Source organism: Platalea leucorodia (assembly GCF_965183815.1).
Source record: "Platalea leucorodia genome assembly, chromosome: 15".
Taxonomy (NCBI): Eukaryota; Metazoa; Chordata; class Aves; order Pelecaniformes; family Threskiornithidae; genus Platalea; species Platalea leucorodia.
Genome location: NC_138837.1, coordinates 4,889,864 through 4,911,806, shown reverse-complemented (window position 1 = coordinate 4,911,806; position 21,943 = coordinate 4,889,864). Strand labels below are relative to the sequence as shown.

The following is a 21,943-nucleotide window of genomic DNA, read 5'->3' as shown; positions in this document are numbered from 1 at the left end:
GGGTTCCGGGCTGCGGGGCCCGCCGGGCGTGGGAGGCCGGGGCCTGCCGCGGGGAGGGCCGGGCAGCCGGCGGGGGTTCACCCCCGCGGCCGTGGCGGAGGCGTGGGGCCCGTCAGGGCAGAGGTCGAACAGCGCAGAGCCCCTTTCCCCCCGCAAATCCCCCCTTGTGTGCTTGGCTGCAGAGACTGGCTCAAAGCTCGTTATTGCCGCGCTCTTTGGCTGCAGTAAAGTTGCAAACATTGCGCAAAACCTCCCTCCCTCCAGCTGTTCCTGTAAAGCCTCGGGCTGCAGGCCGTTCCCCCCTCTGCAGAGGATCAGCTCCCCTGTTTGTTTAAACCCTGCACTCTTCCCTTCCGCTCCACGTGATGCCTTGGGCCAAACATCGCCTTAATCACCCCTGGGCTGGCGCTGAGTCCGCGGCGCTGGTTGCAACTCCTCCAACATGATTGTCAGCTTGACGATCCGGGCGCTCGTGATGCTCCCCTTGGGGTTCTGCTGGCCGTCGGCTTTCCAAGAGGTGAGTTTGACCTCCAGAAAACGCAGTTTCCAGGAAGTCTTTTTTATTTCTAGGAAAAAAAAAAAAAAGAAAGAAGAGACAACACAACGTGTTCTAAGCCAAAATCCATCAAACCTCGCTAATCAAGAAGATAAAGCTGTTTCCTCTGGGTGGCTGTTGTGCAGCCCGTGCTTAGTGCAAAATAAAACCATGGGAACTTGGCATCGATACTTGTTGAGTTGTTCGCTGGCGTTCCTTCCAGGTTAGGTTCAGTTAAGTGATAGTCTAGTATCCATTTGTTTTTCTTAAAAAAATGTAAAGCTATTCTTCTTCTTGCAGAAATTTCTCGGCGCTTTGGATGCGGAAGATGTTTTCTCTTATTTTGGAACCAGCTCAGTGTCTGATGGTATGCAGGGCTCGTTCTTGATTTTGGAACACGTCTGTCAGTTTATTCCTAATCCTGTACATTTGATAATGCTAAGAACACTTACTAACGAAGCCTGATCTGACAAGCATTTAGCATTTCTGAATCACATTACTCAGTGAGGCAATCCATGTTTCGGTGTGAAAGCGGTTGAAGAACTGGGTCAGTATTTAAAATCTGCTGAAGGAGATATGATAAATCTTCTTGCACGTTTCTCCTGCGGTCCTCATTCTCTGAATTGGTATTTATCTATGAGATTAACAGAGCCAGGTCTTCTGAGTGGGAAGCTTTAGGCTAAGCATAGCTTTAAATGCACTTGATAATTTTTTTTTTTTGAAATAAACATGTGGAGAGACTAGTATTCTGGGTCTGGATTGGTGGTAGTTCAGAATAAAGACACATTTTAAATTCTCAAATCCTTAAAAGCAATGTTTTCTACTTGTGAGTTCACCTAGTGCTCATCCCAGTGTCTCTGTCTGGATTATGATAATTCTCAGTAATACTTAACATCTGAGGAAGTAAAACTGTCTCAGCCTTTGTTAAATGAACTGTTCTCCTTATCGAGAGAGCAAAAGCGCCGATAAATCAGGGGCCAGTTTCAGGGCTGTTGTCTGTTCCCTATCAGATTATCCTCACTTTGGAATACATGAAAGCATAGAAGTTCTTTGTTGACACGATGACCCCGAAAGGCCACAGTTGTCATTTGGGGACTATTTTTTCCTAGGGAGATAGGTCATTACATTTGTTTTCTGTGCATCATCGTTTCTCATAACTGTTCCCCTTGTTCTGGTCTTGTTTCATTTCTTTCAGTGCCCGAGTTTGTTGTTGCTGAGCCATCTTGCCCTTGTAAAGAAGAACAGATTGGGCTGACATTCTGTCGTATTCAACATTGCTCCATTGAGGCCTGGGGAGAACTCTATGCCTTTGAATTTCTAGAGGACCATGCCCTCCTTTCCTCTTCCTTTGTGAGCAATCAAGTGGTGAACTCTTCCTTTAGCTTACTGAAGCGATTCTCAGGCAACTGCTTTGCAGGTGGAAATCCACTGCAACCTCCCGGGGCGAAGTGTAGAGTCACTTACTGTGAAGGGCAGCTGGTGAGTATGCACTGAACTTATTCTTACAGGCGGTTACAGCCTTGGTAGGTTTGCAGCTTGATGCGCCAAACAAGTGCGAGCCATCCATTTAATAAATCTGAGCATTACAAAGGAGAAACAGGAAGGATATGGCACACAGTTCTCTGCTGATAGCAAATGTCTTTGGAATAACTCAGAGATGGAATTTCATCTCCTTTAGCAAGGAGTCGTCATTGCAGATGAGAAAAAGATTCATATCAAGCCTGTCAGAAGCAAAGATGTGGCCCTGCTGAAGGACCTCGGCTTCTCCAGACCCCACATTCTCTTCAGAAGTGCCGCAAGAGGGGAAAATACAGCAAAAGGTAATGTACACGGAGAGGAAGCCCTGCTTGTTCTGCTTGGAAAAGCTGTCTCCTGGTAGTGGAGCTGCTTGCATGAGCTCAGAGGAAAAATCTGTATCTACAAATATATGCGTGTACTTGATAGGCGTTTCTCACCTCAGTGAGGTGTAACTAGTTGGTTTTCATTTGGGTATTTGTTATTTTGATAGCATAAGTGTATTATTAAGGGTGCTGGCAAGTGAAAGAAACCAACAGAAGTGGGAAACCTGAGCAAGCAACTGGAGGAGTGGTCTTCCAGCTGGGTTATTCTAGTCTTTCACAAAATGGGAGTAGATCTGTAGGACCTTTTATGTTGTCTTACATTTTAAACTCTCCGTGTCCCTTTGTGCTGTTCAGCAGGGCGGTTTCCTTCTCGCCTGCAGAAGAGGGCTGAGGGAGCTGTCAAACATCTGGAGCTGATGGTCGTAGCAGGTCCAGATGTTTACTTGTACCACAAAGAGGACACGGAGCGATATATTCTTGCCAACCTGAACATTGTGAGTAGCTTTCTGTTTGGATTGCTGTCCCAGTGTGAGAGCTCACAGTGTTACAGGCAGACGGCCCTTTGTGAGTGCACTTTCGGAGGAGTTCGGGGTTACCTGCTCCTAGTACAGAGCACTGCTGATGTGCAGGGTGTTCCTCTCTGCGTCTCTCGGCACTACATGGCAAGCTTTCCCTTGTACAAGGAGCTGCACAAGGAAAAGTGGATGTTAGAAGCTTTGGGGTTGCAGCCTTAAAGCCCATGTAGAAAACGTAGCTCTTCATCTCATTACTAAAATTGTCGTATGTCAGATACCGTAGCAAGAGTTTTATCACTAGAGCCTTGATCCAGTCCCTGTTGCTTTCAGTGAGATTGAACAAGATCCACTGAATTAATCTTACATTTTACATTTCAATATTTTCTTTCTATTACAGGATTTCTCTAAATGTCTCCCTTTGCTATTATTAAGGATTTGTTTATGCATTTTCTGTGTGTGTATGTTACAAAAAAGTCTTCAGCATTCACTCTCCTACCCTATGAAACTGTTTTCCATGCAGATTTTTCTTTCTGCTTCAGAGTATCTGACAAGTCTAACAACAGCTCTCATCTGTTGACAGTTTTATTTACATTTATAGGGCATACTTTAATGTTGTACTTCCCGGTGATTTTTATAGTTGCCCCTTGCGGTTACCAGGTGTGTTGCCGTTGTAGTGAATGCAGCCCTGTTATTGGGAACAGGTAGTGAGAGTCACCAAGGTGCCTTCTTTATTGAATCCTTTCTATCCCTTAACAGGGAGCAGAGCTGCTGAGAGATGCCTCACTGGGTGCTCATTTCAGGGTTCACCTTATGCAAATGCTTGTTTTGAGAGAACCAGAGGTAAGCAGGGGGGACTATGTTCAGTTGTTGTCCAAGGGGTTGCTAAAAGCTGTATGAAATGTTCAAACGTGTGCCTTCACTCTAGGCAGAGGTAAACATCACAACAAATATCACCTCCTCACTGATCAGCGTTTGTGAGTGGAGCAAGAAGGTCAACCCCCAGAATGACTCCGACCCCCAGCATGCTGACATTGTCCTCTACGTCACCAGGTACTGAAGGTCCCCTGCCCAGGGAGGGGACTGGAAACAGGGCTGATGGTATCCAGCTGTTAGCGCAGCGACAGTGATTTGCACTGGGTCTTCCGGCAGCTGGGCATCCCAGAGTCTTTGGAAATGAGTTGATTCTCCTGTTTGGGGTTGATTCTCCTGCCCTTAGTGTAATGCAGTTAGTCGGAGGTGCTGGTCCTTCAGTTTCTGAAGGAACTGGAATATTCCCCAAGCACTGACCAGCCAGACTTGAGCAGAAATTTTTTGCTTCCAGAGCAGCACAGCCAAACCCACTGCAGCTTTTTGTGGGCAGAAAAGTCAAACAGTAACTGGAAGTGAAAACCCACTGGTGTTTTCTATGGAAGATTTCTAGTGCTACTCCAACTCGGACATTTTGTCTGACTTTCAGGTTCCTTGCTCTAAATTGCCTTGGCTAAATTTGTCAAAGGCAAACTTTTCTTGAGTGTAATGGCTTTGTTTGGGTTTTCTTCTTTGGTGCTCTTTCTTCAAAGAGATGATGATACTGCTCTGTCTTTTGCAAATAGGATTATGTCATTTTATTCTGTTCTGCTTGTCTGGGGTCATGGGGATTTTTTAATGTAGAATCGCCGCAAATTTTGAACAGTGGGCGTTTGTGGGACCCTACTGCTACCATCTTGCCCCAGGGAGCTCCATGTGTCAAACGAAATGTTAGGTAGCTGGCAAAGTTAGATCAGGAAGGTGCTGATAAATTCAGTTGAATGTCTAGACCTGACTTTATCAGCTGCAATGGTTCTTTGCTCTTTCTTCTGTATCTGTCTCCCTTACTTTAGGTTTGACCTGGAGTTACCTGATGGGAACAAGGAGCTACGTGGAGTGACTCAGTTAGGTGGAGTCTGCTCCTCCTTCTGGAGCTGTGTTATTACCCAGGACACTGGCTTTGACCTTGGAGTCACCATAGCCCATGAGATTGGGCACAGGTCAGTAGGAAAGCCCCAGAGCAGCCCAGTATGTTTTATTCAGGTAAAAACATTCCCCAGTTTAAGGGTTTCTGAAGAAGGAAAAGGATCTCTTGGCCTAACAGGGGGTTTCCCATAGATTATTCAAAACTTTTGGAAAGAGTTCCTTGCCTTTCTTGCATTCCTGTGTGTTCTGTGACAATTAGAAGCTACAAAGAGGAGAGAAAACCTTTGTGACAACAGTAGAAGGAAAGGCTGCAGAGGGAGCTCAGTCCTTGCTTAGAGAAGAGAGGCTCTGAGGGAGCCCAGCCTCTGGGTTTCTCCTCAGGGCACTGTGCTTCTTCTGTTACAGTCTTGGAATCCCCCACGATGGTGAGGGGAATCGGTGCAGCAGCAGCGGTTACATCATGGGTTCAGCAGGAAGCCACAACAGCATCGACCTCGCCTGGTCGCAGTGCAGCCGAGAAGAGTTCCTGGCCTTTGTCAGGTAAGGAAATGGTCGAGTTCTGTGTGCCCCTCTGGGAGCGGTTCCCTGTGCTGGGAGCTTGGGAGAGCGCAGGGAAAGACAAGGAATAAAATAAAATAAAATAAAATTCTTCGAAAATGAGGAACTGTGAAAAGCTTGAGGTTTGTTCATTTCTTAGCACTTGTGTCTGTGCTGAGGTTAAACTCAGTTTTTGCTTCAAGTAGCTGGAAATTACTTTGGTTAGTGACTAGCATGCCTGGGCTGTGTTGGACTTCTCAGGCACTAGCTCAGCCTGGAAATTTTATTTAAAATGTCAGAGTATTTAGGTTTAAAAAAGCATTGCGGGCTGTGAGCTGGCTGGGTGAAGAACAGGAATGGGTTTCTGTTATAACTTCAGCAGCAGGGAACTGTGAGCATCTCCAGGCAGCTGCTGCAACTAAATCCATCACAGCCCACAGTAAGCATGTGTTGTCTGGGAAAGCAACAGCCAACTCCCAGAATGAAACTCAGCACAAGTTTGCAAACATGTCATTGTCCTTACTGCCCACAGCTGGGAAAGTGATATTTCTTATGTTTCTATCAGCACAGGCCAAACAAACTGCTTAAATGACCTGCCGGACATGGACGGCAGCATCCCTGGATGGAAGCCTGGCTTGTACTATGGAGCAGATGAGCAATGTAAAATAGCCTTTGGGAGTGTTGCCACAGCGTGCACCTTTGCTGACAGCAATGTTGTAGGTAGAAAGTTTGTCTTGCTAGGGGCAGCAGGGAAATGTTCTGGAGCCAAGATTCAGGAAGAGGGAGCTGGGGACATTTTTGTTAATAAAGGGACGGAAGGTGCTTTCCTGCCACAGATTTCTTGGCAAAGAACAAACCTTCAAAGGCTTTGAAAATGTTTCCCTTCTCTCCATCACCTCCTTCGTCCACATAATTCTCCTTTAAGGTCTGCACAGTACCCAGGGCCTTTTGTCCAAACAGGGGCCTGGTGGTGCTAGTGCTGGGTACACCTACTCAAGGTCCTGGCTTAGGGAGCTCTTGCTCGTTGGATTCCTTCGGCTTCCCCGCCATTGCTCAGGTCCCCATGTCTGAGAAATGCAGCATGGCCAATAGCTGCCATCTGGACATGGTTTGTTAATGAGGAAGCACTAAGGTGGGTGAAACTTTTAATTGCTTCAGTTGATCGTCTTCTAGCATTACAGCTGGCAGTGATGGCCTTTTGACATGCCCACAACTTTTGCCCAGTAGCAGGAGAACTGAGGGGACTTGCTTGCATCGTTGGGTAGCTGTGGGGAAACCAAACACCGGGACATGCACTGTTTAAACGGAGCAGCTTTTGGGACTGCTGGGTTGATGAGCCTAAGTGACTCTCTGAACTCCCTGATTTTCTTGTCACACCAGGACATATGTGAAGTTCTCTCATGCCACGTACAACCAGGAGACAAATCCAGCTGTACTCGGCTTCTTGTTCCCCTCTTGGATGGTACCGAGTGTGGAATCAATAAGGTAAGGAGGCTGCTGATCTGATGATCAGAAGTGGGTGTGGATTCTATGGAGCTCATTAGACAGCAAGACATTGTTGATGGCTGGAAGGTACATGGTGCTCGCTGCCCCTCGGCCAGGGAGCTAAGGCCAGACACTCCAGTCACAAACTGGTACCAGCTGATCTTGGTGTTTCCACCTTGTCTGTAGCTCTGGAGTTGCTTTGCAGTTCTATAGCCTGATATCTGAGCTCTCCTCAAAGGCTTCGCTTTCCTCTTTAAATGACCTATCTGCTCTTTGTTTTAACCCCAACCTCATGTTAGACCATAATTAGGAATGGGGCTCTTCTAGGCTCTTGTGGGAAGGTGCCTCATTCATCTTGGGATTCTCTCTTACAGTCTGGCCTGCAAAAAGATGGGGACTTCTGCCACCGCTGTAGATCCCAGCCCTGCTGGGTTCACTGTGGTGCTGCTGCCAATTTTCTGTATTCTTGGTCTTAGTGGTGCTCCAAGGGACAGTGCAGCTCTCTGGAAGAACTGAACCCCATGGCTGTAGTCCATGGGCAGTGGTCCGTCTGGAGCCCCTTCTCCTCCTGCTCCCGCAGCTGCGGAGGTGGAGTTGTGATAAGGCAGCGGTTCTGTAACAACCCTAGGTAAGAGGTGGGGAGCTGGGGAGTTTGCAGTGCCTCGTGGCTGATTCAGGGCCATGGGGTCTCAGTCTTGCTCTTCGCTTGGGACAAACCTGCCTCTGTTGAGGAGTTCTCCTGTCATTTCCAGGCCTGCTTTTGGGGGGCAGGAATGCCCTGGTGCCAGCATCCAAGTGGAGATGTGCAATACTCAGGTAATGGAGCTCATCACATCTTCTGAGCACATTTAAGAAAGAAAAAACTTAAGAAAAAACTTAATGCTGTTTAACCCTTTGAGAGCTGTATCGTTTGGGACTGTACTTCTCACAGCTGACTGCTCTGGGAAGGAGGACTAAAGATCTGGCATATATCCTCCATCTGTCTGACAACAGGAGAGGTATTTGTTCCATTGTGTCTGAAGACAGCAGTATTATTTAATAGCATTGTTCATGTGTAATGAAGCATTTTCTCTATGCCTTCAGAGCAGGACAGATGCTGAGAAAATAGTGACTCACTTAATGATAGTTTTCTTCAGAGGGACATTCTTATATTGTTCTTATTTTCCTTATCCATTTATTTTGTATAAATAGCAAAGATATCAGCTTCCAAATGCAATTCTCTGCATATCCCACAGCCTCCATTTAAAGTGGTTTTCTTTATTTGCAGTTGTTTTGGTGTTTTACTTACCAGCCACCGCTTTCTGCCTTTAGCTAGTGGGTAAAATGCTGCTTGGGATTCTGTGCTCCGTAACTTCCTCTCATTACCCATACAATTCTCTCTGGGATGTAGGCCTGTTTGGTGACCCAGCAGGACTTTATGGATGAACAATGTGCAGCAACAAATTTAAACCCACTGTATCTCACTGTAGAAGCGCCATCCTTTTATACCTGGACTTCTGCTGTTGGCTTTGCCAGAGGTAAGGAAGGAGTGAGAAACCGTGGTTTCTTTGTGAAGGGGAGTGCTCACGGCCCTGTCTGTACTTTGAAGCCAAAAGGCTGTTTCACTGATTGTTTTAGTTTTCACGTGAAACCTGGATACACTTTCTGTCAGATCCTTTTGACTTCTACCCATTGCTTGATGGTCAGCCACGTGCTTTTCTGAAAGAGTAACTCCTTGCTTCTTCTGTCTGCCTTCTCCAGGAGACATGCTGTGCAAGCACATGTGCCGGGCCGTCGAAAACGAATTCATGGTAAGCCGCGAAGACAGTTTCATAGATGGAACCAGATGTGAGCAGGATGACTCTGAGCGCCACGGGGCTTTCAATCTGTGTGTAATGGGAAGCTGCAGAGTAAGTGGCTGGGGAATCCAGGTGAACCTCTGACGTGTAATCTGCCCCAAAGGAGTCAGTTTACTAGGAGCAGAGGGAAAAAACACGGTGTCCCAAACAACAGAGCGAGCTCTTCTCAAAAGAAGCGAGTTTTGTTCTTAGCTTATTGGATGGAATCCAACAAATCTACTGTTCTGTCTGTGCATCCAATGCCAATGCCCTCTAGATAAGACATTCTGCTAATTATGGAGTAAGTATGTAAGGCTGTTCATCCCTAATCCAGGAAGCAATTGGTTTATGCATTGGTTGAGGAGACATCAGTAGCCGTTCAGTTTGCATTGTATGAATAGCCCTATAAAATGCTGACTCTGTTGGAGAAAAGTTAACATGATTTGAACATACCGAGGCAGTGGCGAAATAAGGAGTAAAACCTGGGAATTGTAAGTCGACAAATTGATTGTTGCAGTATCACTAATCAAAACTGAAGTATAACTTTTTTTTTTTTTTCCCCTGGACTGGATGTGAGAAAGACATTCTTTCATGATGAACTTGAATATAACTCCCCCACGCTGTCTGCATTTCAGTGACTGCTCAATGCTGACCCGGTTGTATGTTTTCTGTTGTTCCTTTACATTCCCAGAATACACTTTTTAAATTTTATGTTTTTCTCATTATCCTCATGTTCACAATGTTTTGTAATGCATTTCCACCTAGTGAACAGCAGAGGGTGTAGGCATAATCTATTCTGATTTCTGCTGTTCTGTTGGCGACAGCGATAAATATGTATGTTATGGCAGCATCCAAAGCCTGGGATCAGTGCCTCTAGCATAAATTCAGCAGTTGCACATGTTTTGCTGCTAAGCCTGCTGAGATCCTCCTGTAGCTTTGTGTAAATTAGTCTTGTTCGTGGGAATGAGGATAGAATCTCTTTTCTGAGCTCCATGGGATGGAAGGCCAGGCTGTAGGATGTGAGCTAGGTTTGGGTTTGGAGTTTGGGGAGCTAAAGATTCCTTTAGAACCTGCCATTCATGTTTACTGTTCTCCCGGGCTTTTTTTTTTTTTTTTCCCTTCCCCCTCCAGAAAGAGTTTGTAGAAAAGAGGGAATGGAGAGCCTTTGTTTTAGGTCACAGGAGAAATCTTTCTGGGCTGCTTCTTATGGGAAAGAAAATGTCACACAATTAATGAAACTTGTTGTGCTCTCAGCTAAGACTTTCCAATCCCTGGCTTTGCATACTGCTGTACAGTGGTAGATCTAGGTCCAAATGTGTCTTTGTCTATGTTGTCTTCTTAAATTTGAATTACAAATGAAAAAAGCAGTTTCAGGAATTCGGGCAACGTTGCTTTCATTCCCTTGTTTTCTTCTTAGAATAGGCAAGCCTTGACAGACTCTCCCCTTTGCTCAGGCATTCGGGTGTGATGGCCAGATGGACTCCGAGAAGATAATGGACTCTTGCAAGGTCTGTGGGGGTGATAATACCACTTGCACCAAAGTGAGCGGATCTTACGCAGGAGGAAAAGCTAAAGGTGTGTAGTCCTCACCCTCAGGCTCAACATTATGGTACTATTTGTATGCTGCATATTTGGATGCATATTCAGTGTTCATAATCTTCTGTATGTGACTTCTTGTTTCTGCTGCTTCTTGATTTTATTTTATGGAGGACATGATGATGGAGTTTGGGTAGTCAACAGAGAAGGCAGCTAAGATCTGTAGCAGGGAGGCAGCTGTTGTGTAGGCAGAGTAACTTATTTGGTCATAGTTCTTTTCTGGATGTGGACCAGAAATGTAGCTATTTGGGATGTCCAGCAAATTACTGGGAGGTGGGGGGCTGTGTCAGTTGCTTCCTGAGATGTTAAGCATCCATTCGGGAACTGATCTGGCTCTTGCAGTATCACATATAGATGTTAGCAGAGAACATAAAAAGAACAAAAGAAAGATGAGAACAGGCACAGAATTCAGCTCAGTTTTGTTTGCTGTATCCACCATCACTATGTTCAAGCCAAGCTGATAAGGGAAGTGTGAATTTAGCCTGCTGGCCATCCCTGTTGTATCCTTATTTTTGTTATATTAGCTATATAACCCCTGTCTACAATTAAGCTTTGCTGCTGCCTGTAAGGCTTGTCATCGAATGGATAGTGTGCTAGTAAGGCGAAGAGGGGTTGATTTGTAATTCCCAGCCTTTTTAACAGAGGTACAGTAACGGAAGGTGACCATATCTTCTTTCTTTCCATCCTTCCAGAGTACGTTACATTTCTGTCCCTGCCTTATAACACCACCTTGGTCCATGTTACCAATCGGAGACCACTCTTCACACATTTGGGTGAGTTGAATGAAAAGGAGAGGAGGGACTACAGGCAGGGCTAAAATAAGCTTGTAAAAACAAGAAAATGGAATTTGGGAGGAAAGTTCTTGATGATGCAATTTGTTTGTGGGATGCTTTCCAGTGGGAAGTGGTAGAAGCCATGCTCTTTGGGATGCCCGACTTAGATCAAACTGGTTTCTAGCAAATGGGCAGTCTGTAGCTGCCAGCACCAGGGGATCCTGGTGACCACGTCATATCTCTTAACCTCACTGCTACTTTTGCCCCTCTAGCTGTGAAGGTTAAAGGAGAGTACGTGGTTGCTGGAAAAGGAAAAATCTCACTGAACATCACCTATCCGTCGGTTCTGGAGGACAGCCAGATCAAATACAAAGTGTTTCTCACCGAGGACAACCTGCCAAGCCTGGAGGAAGTCCATGTGGATGGGCCAACACAAGAAGAAATTGAAATACAGGTAAATTAAAATAGCGGAGTTGGAAAGGGGCCAGTCAGAACTGGCCAAGCTAAGTTTGTGTAGCTCTGCTGCAGTGCAGAATCCAGGTGTAGTAGGCTTCGTGTCTAAGGCCAGTGGAGATGGTGTTCACCAAGAGTGATGGTGTTGCTCTTCTTGGGAAAGGTTGAGGGCTGGCTGCCTACAGGCTTTCTGCAGGTCTGGGGGATGGTTGTGTGGGGAAAAGCATACAGAGTTAAACATTTTGCTTGGCTTAATCTTATTTCAGTGCCCTGTGCACAGAATTTACAGGGTGAGTATTCTGACTGCATCTGGCAAGAATTGAGAGTCATAGCATTGAGGCTCAGGACTGGATGGATAAAAGGGGGGCTTCTCTTATCTCTGTCCTAAGAACTGAGTCTGAGTTGCTTTGTGCATTGACCACAACTTTTTCCTTCACCAGGTCTATCGAAGGTATGCAAAAGAATATGGCAGTGCCACCAACCCAGACATCACCTTCAGCTACTTTGTCCCCAAAGAGAATCTGACGTACACGTGGATTCCTCAGCAGGGGCCATGTTCAGTGACCTGTGGGGAAGGTGAGGCGGCACTACTCAACCTTCACTTTTTATAGAGATGTGGGCAGACTTCTAGTTTGGCTGGCTTGTAGTCGCTCAGATCTTTACTCCATGGGCTCTCCTGGGCTGACAGAAAGAAATGTGACATCAGTGACAGAACTTCCTAAACAACTGAACTGAATTTAAAAGCAAATTGCTGAAAGTGAGCTGCAGTTGCCAGTGTTAAAATGAACCAGAGAAAAGAGTGGTACAGCTTTTGAATTCAATGAGCTGAATCATCAAAATGGTAGTGAAAATGTTTGATCGTGAAGAGGATTTTTAAATAGGTTTTAACTCAACTTTTGATTTTAAGACAAATAATTTTCTCAGATTTTTCAGTTGTTGAAGACTGTAATTTGAAGTTGGCTAAACATCAAAAGTCTGAGACCAAAGTGGTATCTAGTGTCTAACTAAAGCCTCAGAGCTAATTATGAAACTTCCTTCTTAGAATTCTATTCCTGTGCCATGGCTAATCCTTTCAGTCTCCCTGAAGAAATCATAATGCAGATTGTAACAGATCACTGGTAGATGGTCTGACATCTTGTTTACCAGATAATACAGATGGCACTGGCAAGCCTCTCAAGACTTTTATGACAAGGATTTAGAAAATACATTAATGAATACTTATGGAAGTCGATCTATAGGACTAGTTATGTTTGGAGAGCTTTTCTGCAGCAGATTCCCCAGGTGAACTGATTGCTGAAACCATGAAGTAAAGAACTCAAAATGCTCTAGGGCCTCCCAGCTAATGCAGTCACAAACAAAAAATGAGAAAGCTGGGACTTAAAATAGCAGAAAGTTGAGAATCCAAGCTGAAGTTGCATCTTGAGAGCTGAAAGTGATGAGCCCTCCTTACCAATAGACATTATTTGAAAACAAAGAGAGTAGTGAAAAGATAACATCATTGCTGATTGATTGATTCTTGACATTTGCTTCTCAGGGTCATGCTCTTAGATTCAGGAATGTCCGTCTCTCTCTGTGGCTAGCTCATTCACTGCAAAGGAGACTCTTACAGCTTCTTGAGTTTGGATTTTCACCCACTTTACCTGTTAGGTTCAGTATTGTTAAAAATCTTGTTTATAGCTGTAGTTTATGAATATTTCACTTCTTGCATGCCACCGGCACTGCGAGTCTGCAGTTTCTCCCAGTACCTCTAGTCTAGTTTTGGATATTGATGATCACTTTGAGGACATTGGCATGGTGCTGTCTGGGTACAAAGGCTGCGTGATGGTGTTATATGATTAGTTCTACAGAACGTCATTTAAAAATGGCTGACTGCTAGAGCTTATTTTCAGTAACGTGTCCCTCATCAGTCAGGCATCAAGATCATTAGAATAATTTGGACCAAATTATGATTGATATCCTTGTTCTTGCAAATGGCCAGTTTAGATCAATCTTTCCGTTTTGGCAGTGGATTATCCATCAAACTTCTCATCTTCTGGGGTGAACGCATCTTGGAAAGTCACTTCAAAACTCTTGAGGAAAAGTTATATCAGAAAGAAGGGGTTTGTGTGTTTATATTAAGTCTGTATTGTCAAATACGTCATTTTCCTACAGCAGTGATTTCAGTGAAGTGAAATTACTGCACCTTCCTAGCATAATAGAGGTGAACTGTTCGCTCTGTTTATAACTTCCTTTCCTTTTCCTTTTTTATCCCAGGGACACGACCAGTGGTTCATGTGTGCTTTGACCAGACAAAGAATGAAACAACAGAGGATCAGTGGTGCCTGGAGCTCCCACAGCCCCTTTCAGAGCACAAGCCCTGTGCCATGGAGCCATGCCTGTACAGGTTGGTGTTCCTGGAAACTCAGCTGAATTCTTGCTTCGCTTGTCCTTTCTCTGCCAGCTAACCCAGTCTCTGCAGTCTCATTTGCATTGTGCAAGGTGGGGAAAAAAAAAAAAAAAGGAGAGGTATGAAGTAGTTTCTTGCTAATTATATTGGCGTAGTGGATATCAAACCATGTTCTGTCTTTCCTGGTCCCATGAGGTAATTGAGATGTTAGCTGAATGAATGGGAGATAGTCCTTCCAATATTTTACAGTAGTCTGCTAAATGAAAATACTTAGAGGGCATGGCCAGAAGAAGATACCTGTTCACATTCTTTCCAAGATTGTGCCAACAAAGATTTGATCTTACTCTGGAGGAGACCCTTGTATTAATTAGACTGGAAAGAGGACCAAGAGCCAAACCTGTCTAGACATTGATCTCATAGACATTGTAGTGTTTAATAAAAAGTGATTACACTGTGAACTGTAGCTCTTTAGCTTAGGTGCTTTTAGTCCTAGAGAGCTGTCAGTGCAAGGACTTAAATTTCCAGCAGTTGTCCTCTCAATCACATCCAGACAAGGCTCTTGAAATAGAGAAGCTGAATACTCTGTATGACCCATTTCTGTAATCAGCGGTGTGAGTAATAAACCTCCATGATCCAGTTGAGAAATAGGGTGATACAATTACTTCCCATTTAGGTGGAACATGTCTCAGATAGATGAATGCTCTGCTGTCTGTGGAACTGGAGTTGCCCAGCAGAATCTGACCTGTGTTCAGTTTCGTGATGGATTGGAGACTGTTGTGGATGACAGCTTGTGCCCAGCAGAAGAAAAACCTCTCTCCGTTGTGCCGTGTGTGGTTAATGTCTGTCCTTTAGGCTGGGACAAAGTGAGTTTACTGGCTTGGCTTATTTCAGGAGTCTCACTGGGAGCTTTGTGCTTGTGATCCACAGGAGGCTACCAGTTAAGAAGAACCACCTTGCTACTGGAGTCTGGGAGGGTGGTTTACACCAAGGATATCTGCCCAGTTAAAGGTTCATCCTGTCACTTTAGACAGCTCCGTCCCTCTTAATTGATGCTGCTGGATTTATCAGTTCACAGTGGTGGTTCGTTTAGGGCAGCTGTTGACTACGTTCCTTCTTCATTTCTCCTTGCAGAGTCCAACAAAACCAGAAACAGAAATAACCCCTGGTCCACTAGGAAATACCTCACTGCAAACAGAGAGGTTCTGACATGGTAGGGAGGATTGCTAGCAGGGAAGAGGGCTTCTCGGCACAGGATCACTGGTCCAAATCCGTACTGGGGAGCCACTGCCAGGTTTACATTTACAGATGGGGAAGATACTGTTTTAGGCATCTCCAGTCTCAGGTATCTCTCTTCAGGTAGTGTGAACTGGGAAGGCTATTGGCTGTTGGATGTCCTTAGCTATTCCTGATACTTCTGCGTTCTGCAAAAATGGAGAAAGTGCTTAAATGTACCTCTTTCTTCAGTGACAGCAAATATGTTGTAGGCTTGATCTGGAGGTATCCCCCAGCTTCATTAGATTGGGAACGGTGTGGAAAGCGGGTGCCAATGTCAGTCTGGGTCTTTTTGCTCTGTTCTGAGGAGGAAGATGCACACTTACTTCAGACTTCAGAGTCACTTGGGCATATCCAACTGGAAAATCGGACCGTGTATGTCTGGAGCCCTCTAGCTGGAGAGTGTTCCGTCTCCTGTGGTAGAGGTGAGATCTTTCAGTGCTGCAGGGAAATGTTACTTGGCTGTAGGCGTGAGCTCAGTGCCTAGGAACCTCAGGGACCTGGTCTTTTCCCCTCTACAGTTCTAAATGCATGTGTAGCTGTGGTCACAATTTTTTTGAGTCTGGAAGGGGGCCTGGCTCAGATAGTGAATAGTTCAGATGTCTGGCTGACTGCTGCTGTGCTTCAGAGTTGGGGGGATGAGTGCAATAAGTGTGCCTGGGGCTTGGGCAGCGTTTGCTTGTTTTGTACATGCAGATGTGACTGACACTGCTTGGCTTATTTTCAACCCTTGCATGCATGCCATGCAGTAAGATTGCTTCTCTTCCTAGGTATGACTCAGCTACAGTATGTATGTGTGGCTTTTGACACCAAAGAAGAAACCCAAGAAGAAAACTGTCATCCAGTGCCAAAGCCAGAGAGCAGGATGGAAGTCTGCGATCTCAGTCCCTGCCCACCAAGGTAAAGCAGTTACCAGCAGACAACGAGCCAGTGAGAGGTCTTTCCTTCCCCTCTGTCTCCAGGGATGTGGTTAAGTAAGGGTCAAGCTACTTTGAGGATGTTATCTTCCTCTCCCCTCATTTGAAAGCACAGACAGCTGCAAAAACACTGATCCATACTAAGCAAACTAACTGAGAGTCATTCTTGGGCTGGTATATTCTCAAGCAGAACTAAGTGAAGTCTTTGGAGTTTGAGTCCAGGGAAAAACTGAAAACCTCTTGATCCCTTTTTACCCTGGGGAAGTAGGAACAAATCCATAACTGCAAAAGGTGGTGACACATTTGACAGCTGTAGTTTCCACATAGCATCAAGGAAGGTAGCTAGAATTAAATGCTCTAATAATCTGGAATAGCTGCTCTGAGAGCTGAAGGAAATTGATTGCACTTTCCTTTGGATTTATGGTATTGCAGACTGCCCTCAGTGGGGTGACTGCTGATCTCAAACATGAACCAGTGTGTGTGTGTGCGTTAACAGAATTCCAGTTGTACTTCCATAGTGTGGTTGGATTTAAAATCCAGTGAAGACAGGTGACAGCTGGAGGTACTCACCGATGGCTGCGTTATTCCTACGTGGCATTACAAAATGGTCTCAGGCAGTGTAAGCTGTGGAGGAGGTGTGATACACAAAGCCCTCTGTGCAAGGGAGACTGGGGAGAAGGCAGAAGAGATTGTGGCAGACACCCAGTGTGATGGTTTGCCTTGCCCAGAGGAGCAGGAGCCACGTAATTTGGAGCTGTGCCCTCTGAGGTCAAAATGGCCGCATGGGCCACAAGAGCACGCACTGGGGAAGAGCGGTTGGCCGTGAGCATGCATGGTGTGATCTAGGATATGGCTCAGGGTTGATAAATGGGGCAGAGCTTGCCCTGCCCTATTTGCTGTGGAACTGGAAAGCCACTGGCATCTGAACTTTTTTTACGTGCTACCGGATGCCGCTCCCAGGATGAAATACTGGTTGGTTTCTGATCTGACTGTTCAGAGTGGTGTGCATTTCAGAGGGAGATAAGATTGTTTTTGCAGTTAAGCCTGTGTATGTCACCCTGGGGAAGACTGTAATGAGCGCAGAGTAAAACTCAACATACATTTCCAGTCTGTGGGCTTCTTGCAAAATGTGAATGCCCTCTGTTTGAGTCCAACTCCAAACCTGCTCCACACTGCCCAGCCTTGTTTCAAAGGCTGCCTTCTAAGTACTATAGGCAGCAAAGCGTGTGAGGCGGAGGGGTGAAGAAAGCTGCTGAAAAGCAGAAGGGGGAAGGATGAGGGAGTTGCAGTGCATTTTCTGCAGTGAGAGATAGTAGAGGGTGGGGATTCATCACTAACTTAATTTTTCTCCTCCATGTCCCCTGTCAGATGGAAGGCAACACCAGCTGGCCCCTGTTCCTCCAGCTGTGGGCTCGGCTTAGCTGTTCAGCTGGTCACCTGTGTGCAGATTCGCCAAGGCAAGGAGATTTTGCTGGAGGACCGTTTGTGTCCTGTGGCAGAGAAGCCCCTTACCAGCGTCCCCTGTGTCATCCGAATGTGCTCTTATGAATGGAGCTTCAGCGAGTGGACGGAGGTATTTGCTCCTGTTCAGATGCAGCGCTTGGTGTCTAGTGCAGCGGTTTTATAGCCCTTCACTTCTCTGAAGCATACAGGGAAGAAATACTGCTTCTGTCTTGTATATTTACTTCCCACAGAAATGCTAAACTGTTTCTAGGGATATTTTCCATCCTTTCCACTGCCCTGTGTTCAGCAGCCATAGGTCTGCTTCCCACCTTTCTCCGCTAAGGTTTTGGCTGCAGTTTAAAAATGGTCCTTGGCATGTTTTCTTCTGGAATGCAGATCTTTCTGGATTTTTTAGGAAGTGGTTCTGCAATTCAAAGATATAGTCTGGAAGATCCCCTGGGAGGTGGGCCATCTTATAGCTGATGAAACTAGAGCACTGAAAGGGCAAGTGATAGAACAGCTTCAGTGAACAAAAGATCAGACCCCCAGATCATGCCTGAGCCCATAAATGTATTTATTTCTAAATACCACTGAAACACATGTATAAAGACTTGTGGGTTTCTTCTTCTGCAGTGTTCAACTTCATGTGGGAATGGCATTCAGACACGGCAGGACTTCTGCCTCAACCTGCTAACCCGTAAGCACGTGAACCCCATCTTCTGTAGGCACTTCCCCAAGGCCATTGTGGTACGTGGCTGCTCCGCAGGGGCCTGTCCTGAGCAGGTGGTGGGGACCGGGTCCCATGGAGCAGAACTGCAGACAGTGACGCCAGCCGCGCATCTGACGACAGCTGCCACTGCCAAAGAGGCGAGATACAGGGACCTGGATCTTCCTCCATCAGCTGTGCCTCGGGAACAGGCAAAGACCAGTGGAGGTGAGGAGGACACTACCAGAAGGTAGAGATAGGTCCTTACTGCGTGCAGCTGGGTTGTGGTGACCCTACTGCCATACAGGGACAGGAGCATGGGAGGGAATACTCCTAGTTAGGAGGAACAACATGCTGTTCCTTCCGGCATGCCATGAGCTGTCCATGTTATCTGAGCTAGGAACAATGACTCCCTTCCCTGGGCTTCCCAAAGCTCTTCTGACTTGGGACTCCGTGGGGCAGCAGCTGACTCTTCCTGTGCTTTACCCAGAAGGTGTGCGCTTGTCCGTTCGTTGTGCCATGAAGGGAATGGGGGCTGTCTTTCAGCAGCTGTAGTTCCTTCTGGATGTCTGCATCTGTCTCTGCTGTACAGGTGTCTGTGGAAAGCTCTTTCTTAATGCCACCGGGGTCATCAACATGACTGGTGTAGAGAGCAGCGAGTGCACTGTGGCCATCGGACGGCCTCTCAGGGAGGAGATAACAGTCAGCATCCTGGAGAGCACCCTCAACTGCACTGCAGGTACTGCCCAGGGCGTGCTGGGGACTAGCCTGGCCCTTCGGGAAATCTGCACCTCTTTTGCCCCTGTGCTTTTGGTGCCCTGAAAGGGGCACCTTGCTGCCTTGGAGCCTCTGTAATCTCTGAAACCATTTTACAAGTTTTTCTATCCCACCAAATCGTTGCCAGATGGGACTAAATGAAGGTGATGCCTTTCCTCCCCCTACATAATGGTTTCTTACCTGTTTTGTTGATAGATATGAGATGAAAGGAGTTTATGGGGTTAAAGAAGCTGCTTGCTTTGGCCTGTTATAAACTCTCTCTGTAATATACCCTCTTGCTGGAATCAGTACAGTTAGATTAGTTAACTGGGCTGTTTTCGTGACAGATTTTGATAAGGTAGGGACAAGATGCAGAAATTGCTTGATTCCAGACCTATATAAGATAGGTTGCGGCCTTTTACTTAAAGTAAAAGTGTTTCTAGTCTCTGTGCTCACCCATTCCAGGTGAGGTATTGCTGTTTTCTGGGCGAATGATGTGGCGGACAGGCTGCAGGAAGCTCCCTTTGTCACTGATAAATTCCAGGACGAATACACTGATTGTGAAACAGCGTGTTTTCCTGCCAGGAAATGGGGTCATTCTTCAGTACAACAGCAGAACTGCAACTAAAAAATATTACCAAGGTATCTTACTGAAAGCTTTGCTATTGCTTTGGATTAAGTCACCCATGACAAGGGCCACAGAGTTCCATGGCTCATGGTTGCCTATGGAAATCTATGGAAACCTTGCTTCATTTTTAGCCGCTAATAAGCCCCTTTTTGAGGAGCGTTGGAATTAATTAGTTGTGGACTACCCCTCCGTTTTAAAGGCAAGCCCCCTGCAGGTGTCTGCTGGTGCTTGGAGGTTCCCAGATGAAAATCCTTAGAGAAACTTTTCTGCCTGTGTTTAATTTAAATGATTTCTTTCTCGGAGGTGCTGGACACTTCTCTAAATCATTTTCTTTTCTGCTCCCTTTCCCCCTCTCAGACTGTGACAAGCAGGTGTTTGGTCCCCAAGGTGAAATAGTGAATCCTGTGCAATTGCCTGAGCAAAGGCAAGAGGTGGTGTGTCGGACCTTCATCAATGTGGCTCCTTGGCATCGCATAGCTATCCGCGCCCTATATATTGACCTGGGCCCTACCAGCAACCAAACACATTTTAATTACATCCTGGTGAGTCAGAAACCTAAAAGGGGTGATTTGGATGGGAACAACCTAAAGGGGGTGATTTGGATGGGAACAGCTCCATCTCCTCATTAGAGATTTCCGTCCCGATGCAAAGTTCAATCACAAATCCTAGAGGCTCAGACTCTGATCTCTGTTATGTAAATGTAGATGTGAATGAGCACTACTGCTGCCTGCTGCATTTCTTCTAACCTTTGTATAGAGCAGCTTTTCCCGCTGAGTGACCAATTTGCAAGCCCCCAGTATTTTGTGTGTACTTCACTCGTAGGCTGCTATGATATAATGGTTTGGTCTTTCTTTATGCAGGTCCGTGATGTAAGCACCATGAAGACGATGGTGTTCCATGGGAAACAACAATTCTTCTGGCAATCAACAGGAAGCCAAGCTGAAATTGAATTTCATGAAAATGTTAAGGATCACCAAACCAGTTTCTGGGCTGAATATCGTGCTATTGAGCCCAAATAAAAGGGGCCAGGGCCACTGCACTGAGAAAGGCCGTGGTCCAGTTAGTCACTGCTGCCTGTTCACTGCTTGAGGTCACACGAGTCATTTAATCTTTTTGCAACTGTTTCACCATCTATTGAGGAAGAACAATAATACCTACTGACTCCTTTGGGATCTCAGTTAATATTCATAAAGGTTATGGAAGGTCGTGTAACTACCAAATATTCAGCAAATAGTCCTCATATGGAGTTTCTGTCTGTGTTGATTGGTATTAATGCAGTTTACATGTCTGCAGTTAGTGACTTGGACACTGAAGCCTCAGGGTCCTGCTTCTGTAATACGCTGTGACCCTTTAGGATAGTCATTTAATTTCTCAGTGGCTCAGTGTCCCATTACAAACCTCTGTGTACCACAAGTAGCTGTGATTATGGTGTAGCCACTAAGTTCACTCTCCTGCAGTGTAAATGCCCCTTAAAACCGAGGCCCATTGAAATTCTGGAACGTTATAAAGAAGGCAAAGATGTGTACGAGGACGAACTGCTAGTGCAAGAAGACTAGAGACGTGCGAGGGCAAGGCAGTTTCTTTGCCCGGGAGGGTAGTGCAACACTAGGACAGGTCACTTGGAAAGCTTGAATGTTTTCAGGAGCTGGCTAGACTGAGGCACTGCTGGCCTGGTCAAGCCCTGGTGACAGTTGGCTTTATATGGGAGGGCTAAATGACATCCAGGGGTCCCTCCCCAGCCACCCCTTCTGTGCTTCTACTATTCTATATCTGACAGTGATACCAGTGCGTCTTTTCTATGGGAAAATAAAAGAATTCTGTCTGTTAATGATGGGTTTGGTGCCAAGACATACTTACTCGGATAAGAACAGTAGCTGTGCTATTAATCTGCTTGTATCTTCATCTCACAGGAACTGTGCAATGAGAGATTGTTGAGACTGCATGATAGAGTTTGTAGCAGGAAGAGGTATTTTAGAGCAGTGACAAATATTCACTCAAGTTTGATTTAAATAATACATCTTTTAGGTTGTTTTTATTTAATATCTTGAACATTGGACCATACTTTGGTCCAAATCTGTCATCCTCCTCAAAAGCACAATATATTGCTTAAGGGGTCTTTTCCGCACCTGGAGCCTGGCTGGACACATCTGCCCTTGCTCTTCACGTGGGATGCAATAAATGGTTCTGCCTGGGCAGTTTTAACCCCGCTTCTGCTTTCTTTCAGTTGAATTCTCTGACGTCTTTTTACAACTGCAAAATCTTATTTTCCTCTGTCATCTTAATAGTTGTTTTTTGCTGGTTTAGCCTGGAGTTTTTTGCTTGCCAGCCTCCAGATTTACGTTCCATTCCTG

At 45.7% G+C, this 21,943-nt stretch overlaps 1 protein-coding gene across 2 annotated transcripts; it reads left to right on the top strand.

The window, feature by feature from the left end:
- Window positions 1-136: 136 nt before the first annotated feature.
- ADAMTS13 (ADAM metallopeptidase with thrombospondin type 1 motif 13) lies at window positions 137-21,340 on the top strand. Of its 2 annotated transcripts, XM_082327218.1 has the most exons (29): window positions 137-517; window positions 836-902; window positions 1,731-2,014; window positions 2,214-2,355; window positions 2,731-2,870; window positions 3,648-3,731; window positions 3,817-3,941; window positions 4,751-4,897; window positions 5,229-5,363; window positions 5,926-6,076; window positions 6,741-6,845; window positions 7,322-7,473; window positions 7,598-7,661; window positions 8,236-8,362; window positions 8,586-8,734; window positions 10,117-10,237; window positions 10,951-11,031; window positions 11,304-11,485; window positions 11,925-12,060; window positions 13,738-13,867; window positions 14,544-14,733; window positions 15,450-15,567; window positions 15,913-16,042; window positions 17,428-17,632; window positions 18,136-18,436; window positions 18,801-18,947; window positions 19,430-19,606; window positions 19,950-20,134; window positions 20,453-21,340. In XM_082327218.1, exons 1-29 carry the CDS (start codon window positions 443-445, stop codon window positions 20,609-20,611), a joined length of 4,209 nt encoding a protein of 1,402 aa, XP_082183344.1. In that variant the 5' UTR covers window positions 137-442; the 3' UTR covers window positions 20,612-21,340. The 2 variants fall into 2 exon arrangements, with proteins under 2 accessions (XP_082183344.1, XP_082183345.1); XM_082327219.1 differs by lacking the exons at window positions 19,430-19,606; window positions 19,950-20,134; window positions 20,453-21,340 and having other exon boundaries at window positions 18,136-18,199; window positions 18,286-18,436; window positions 18,801-18,925.
- The last annotated feature ends 603 nt before the right edge of the window (window positions 21,341-21,943 follow it).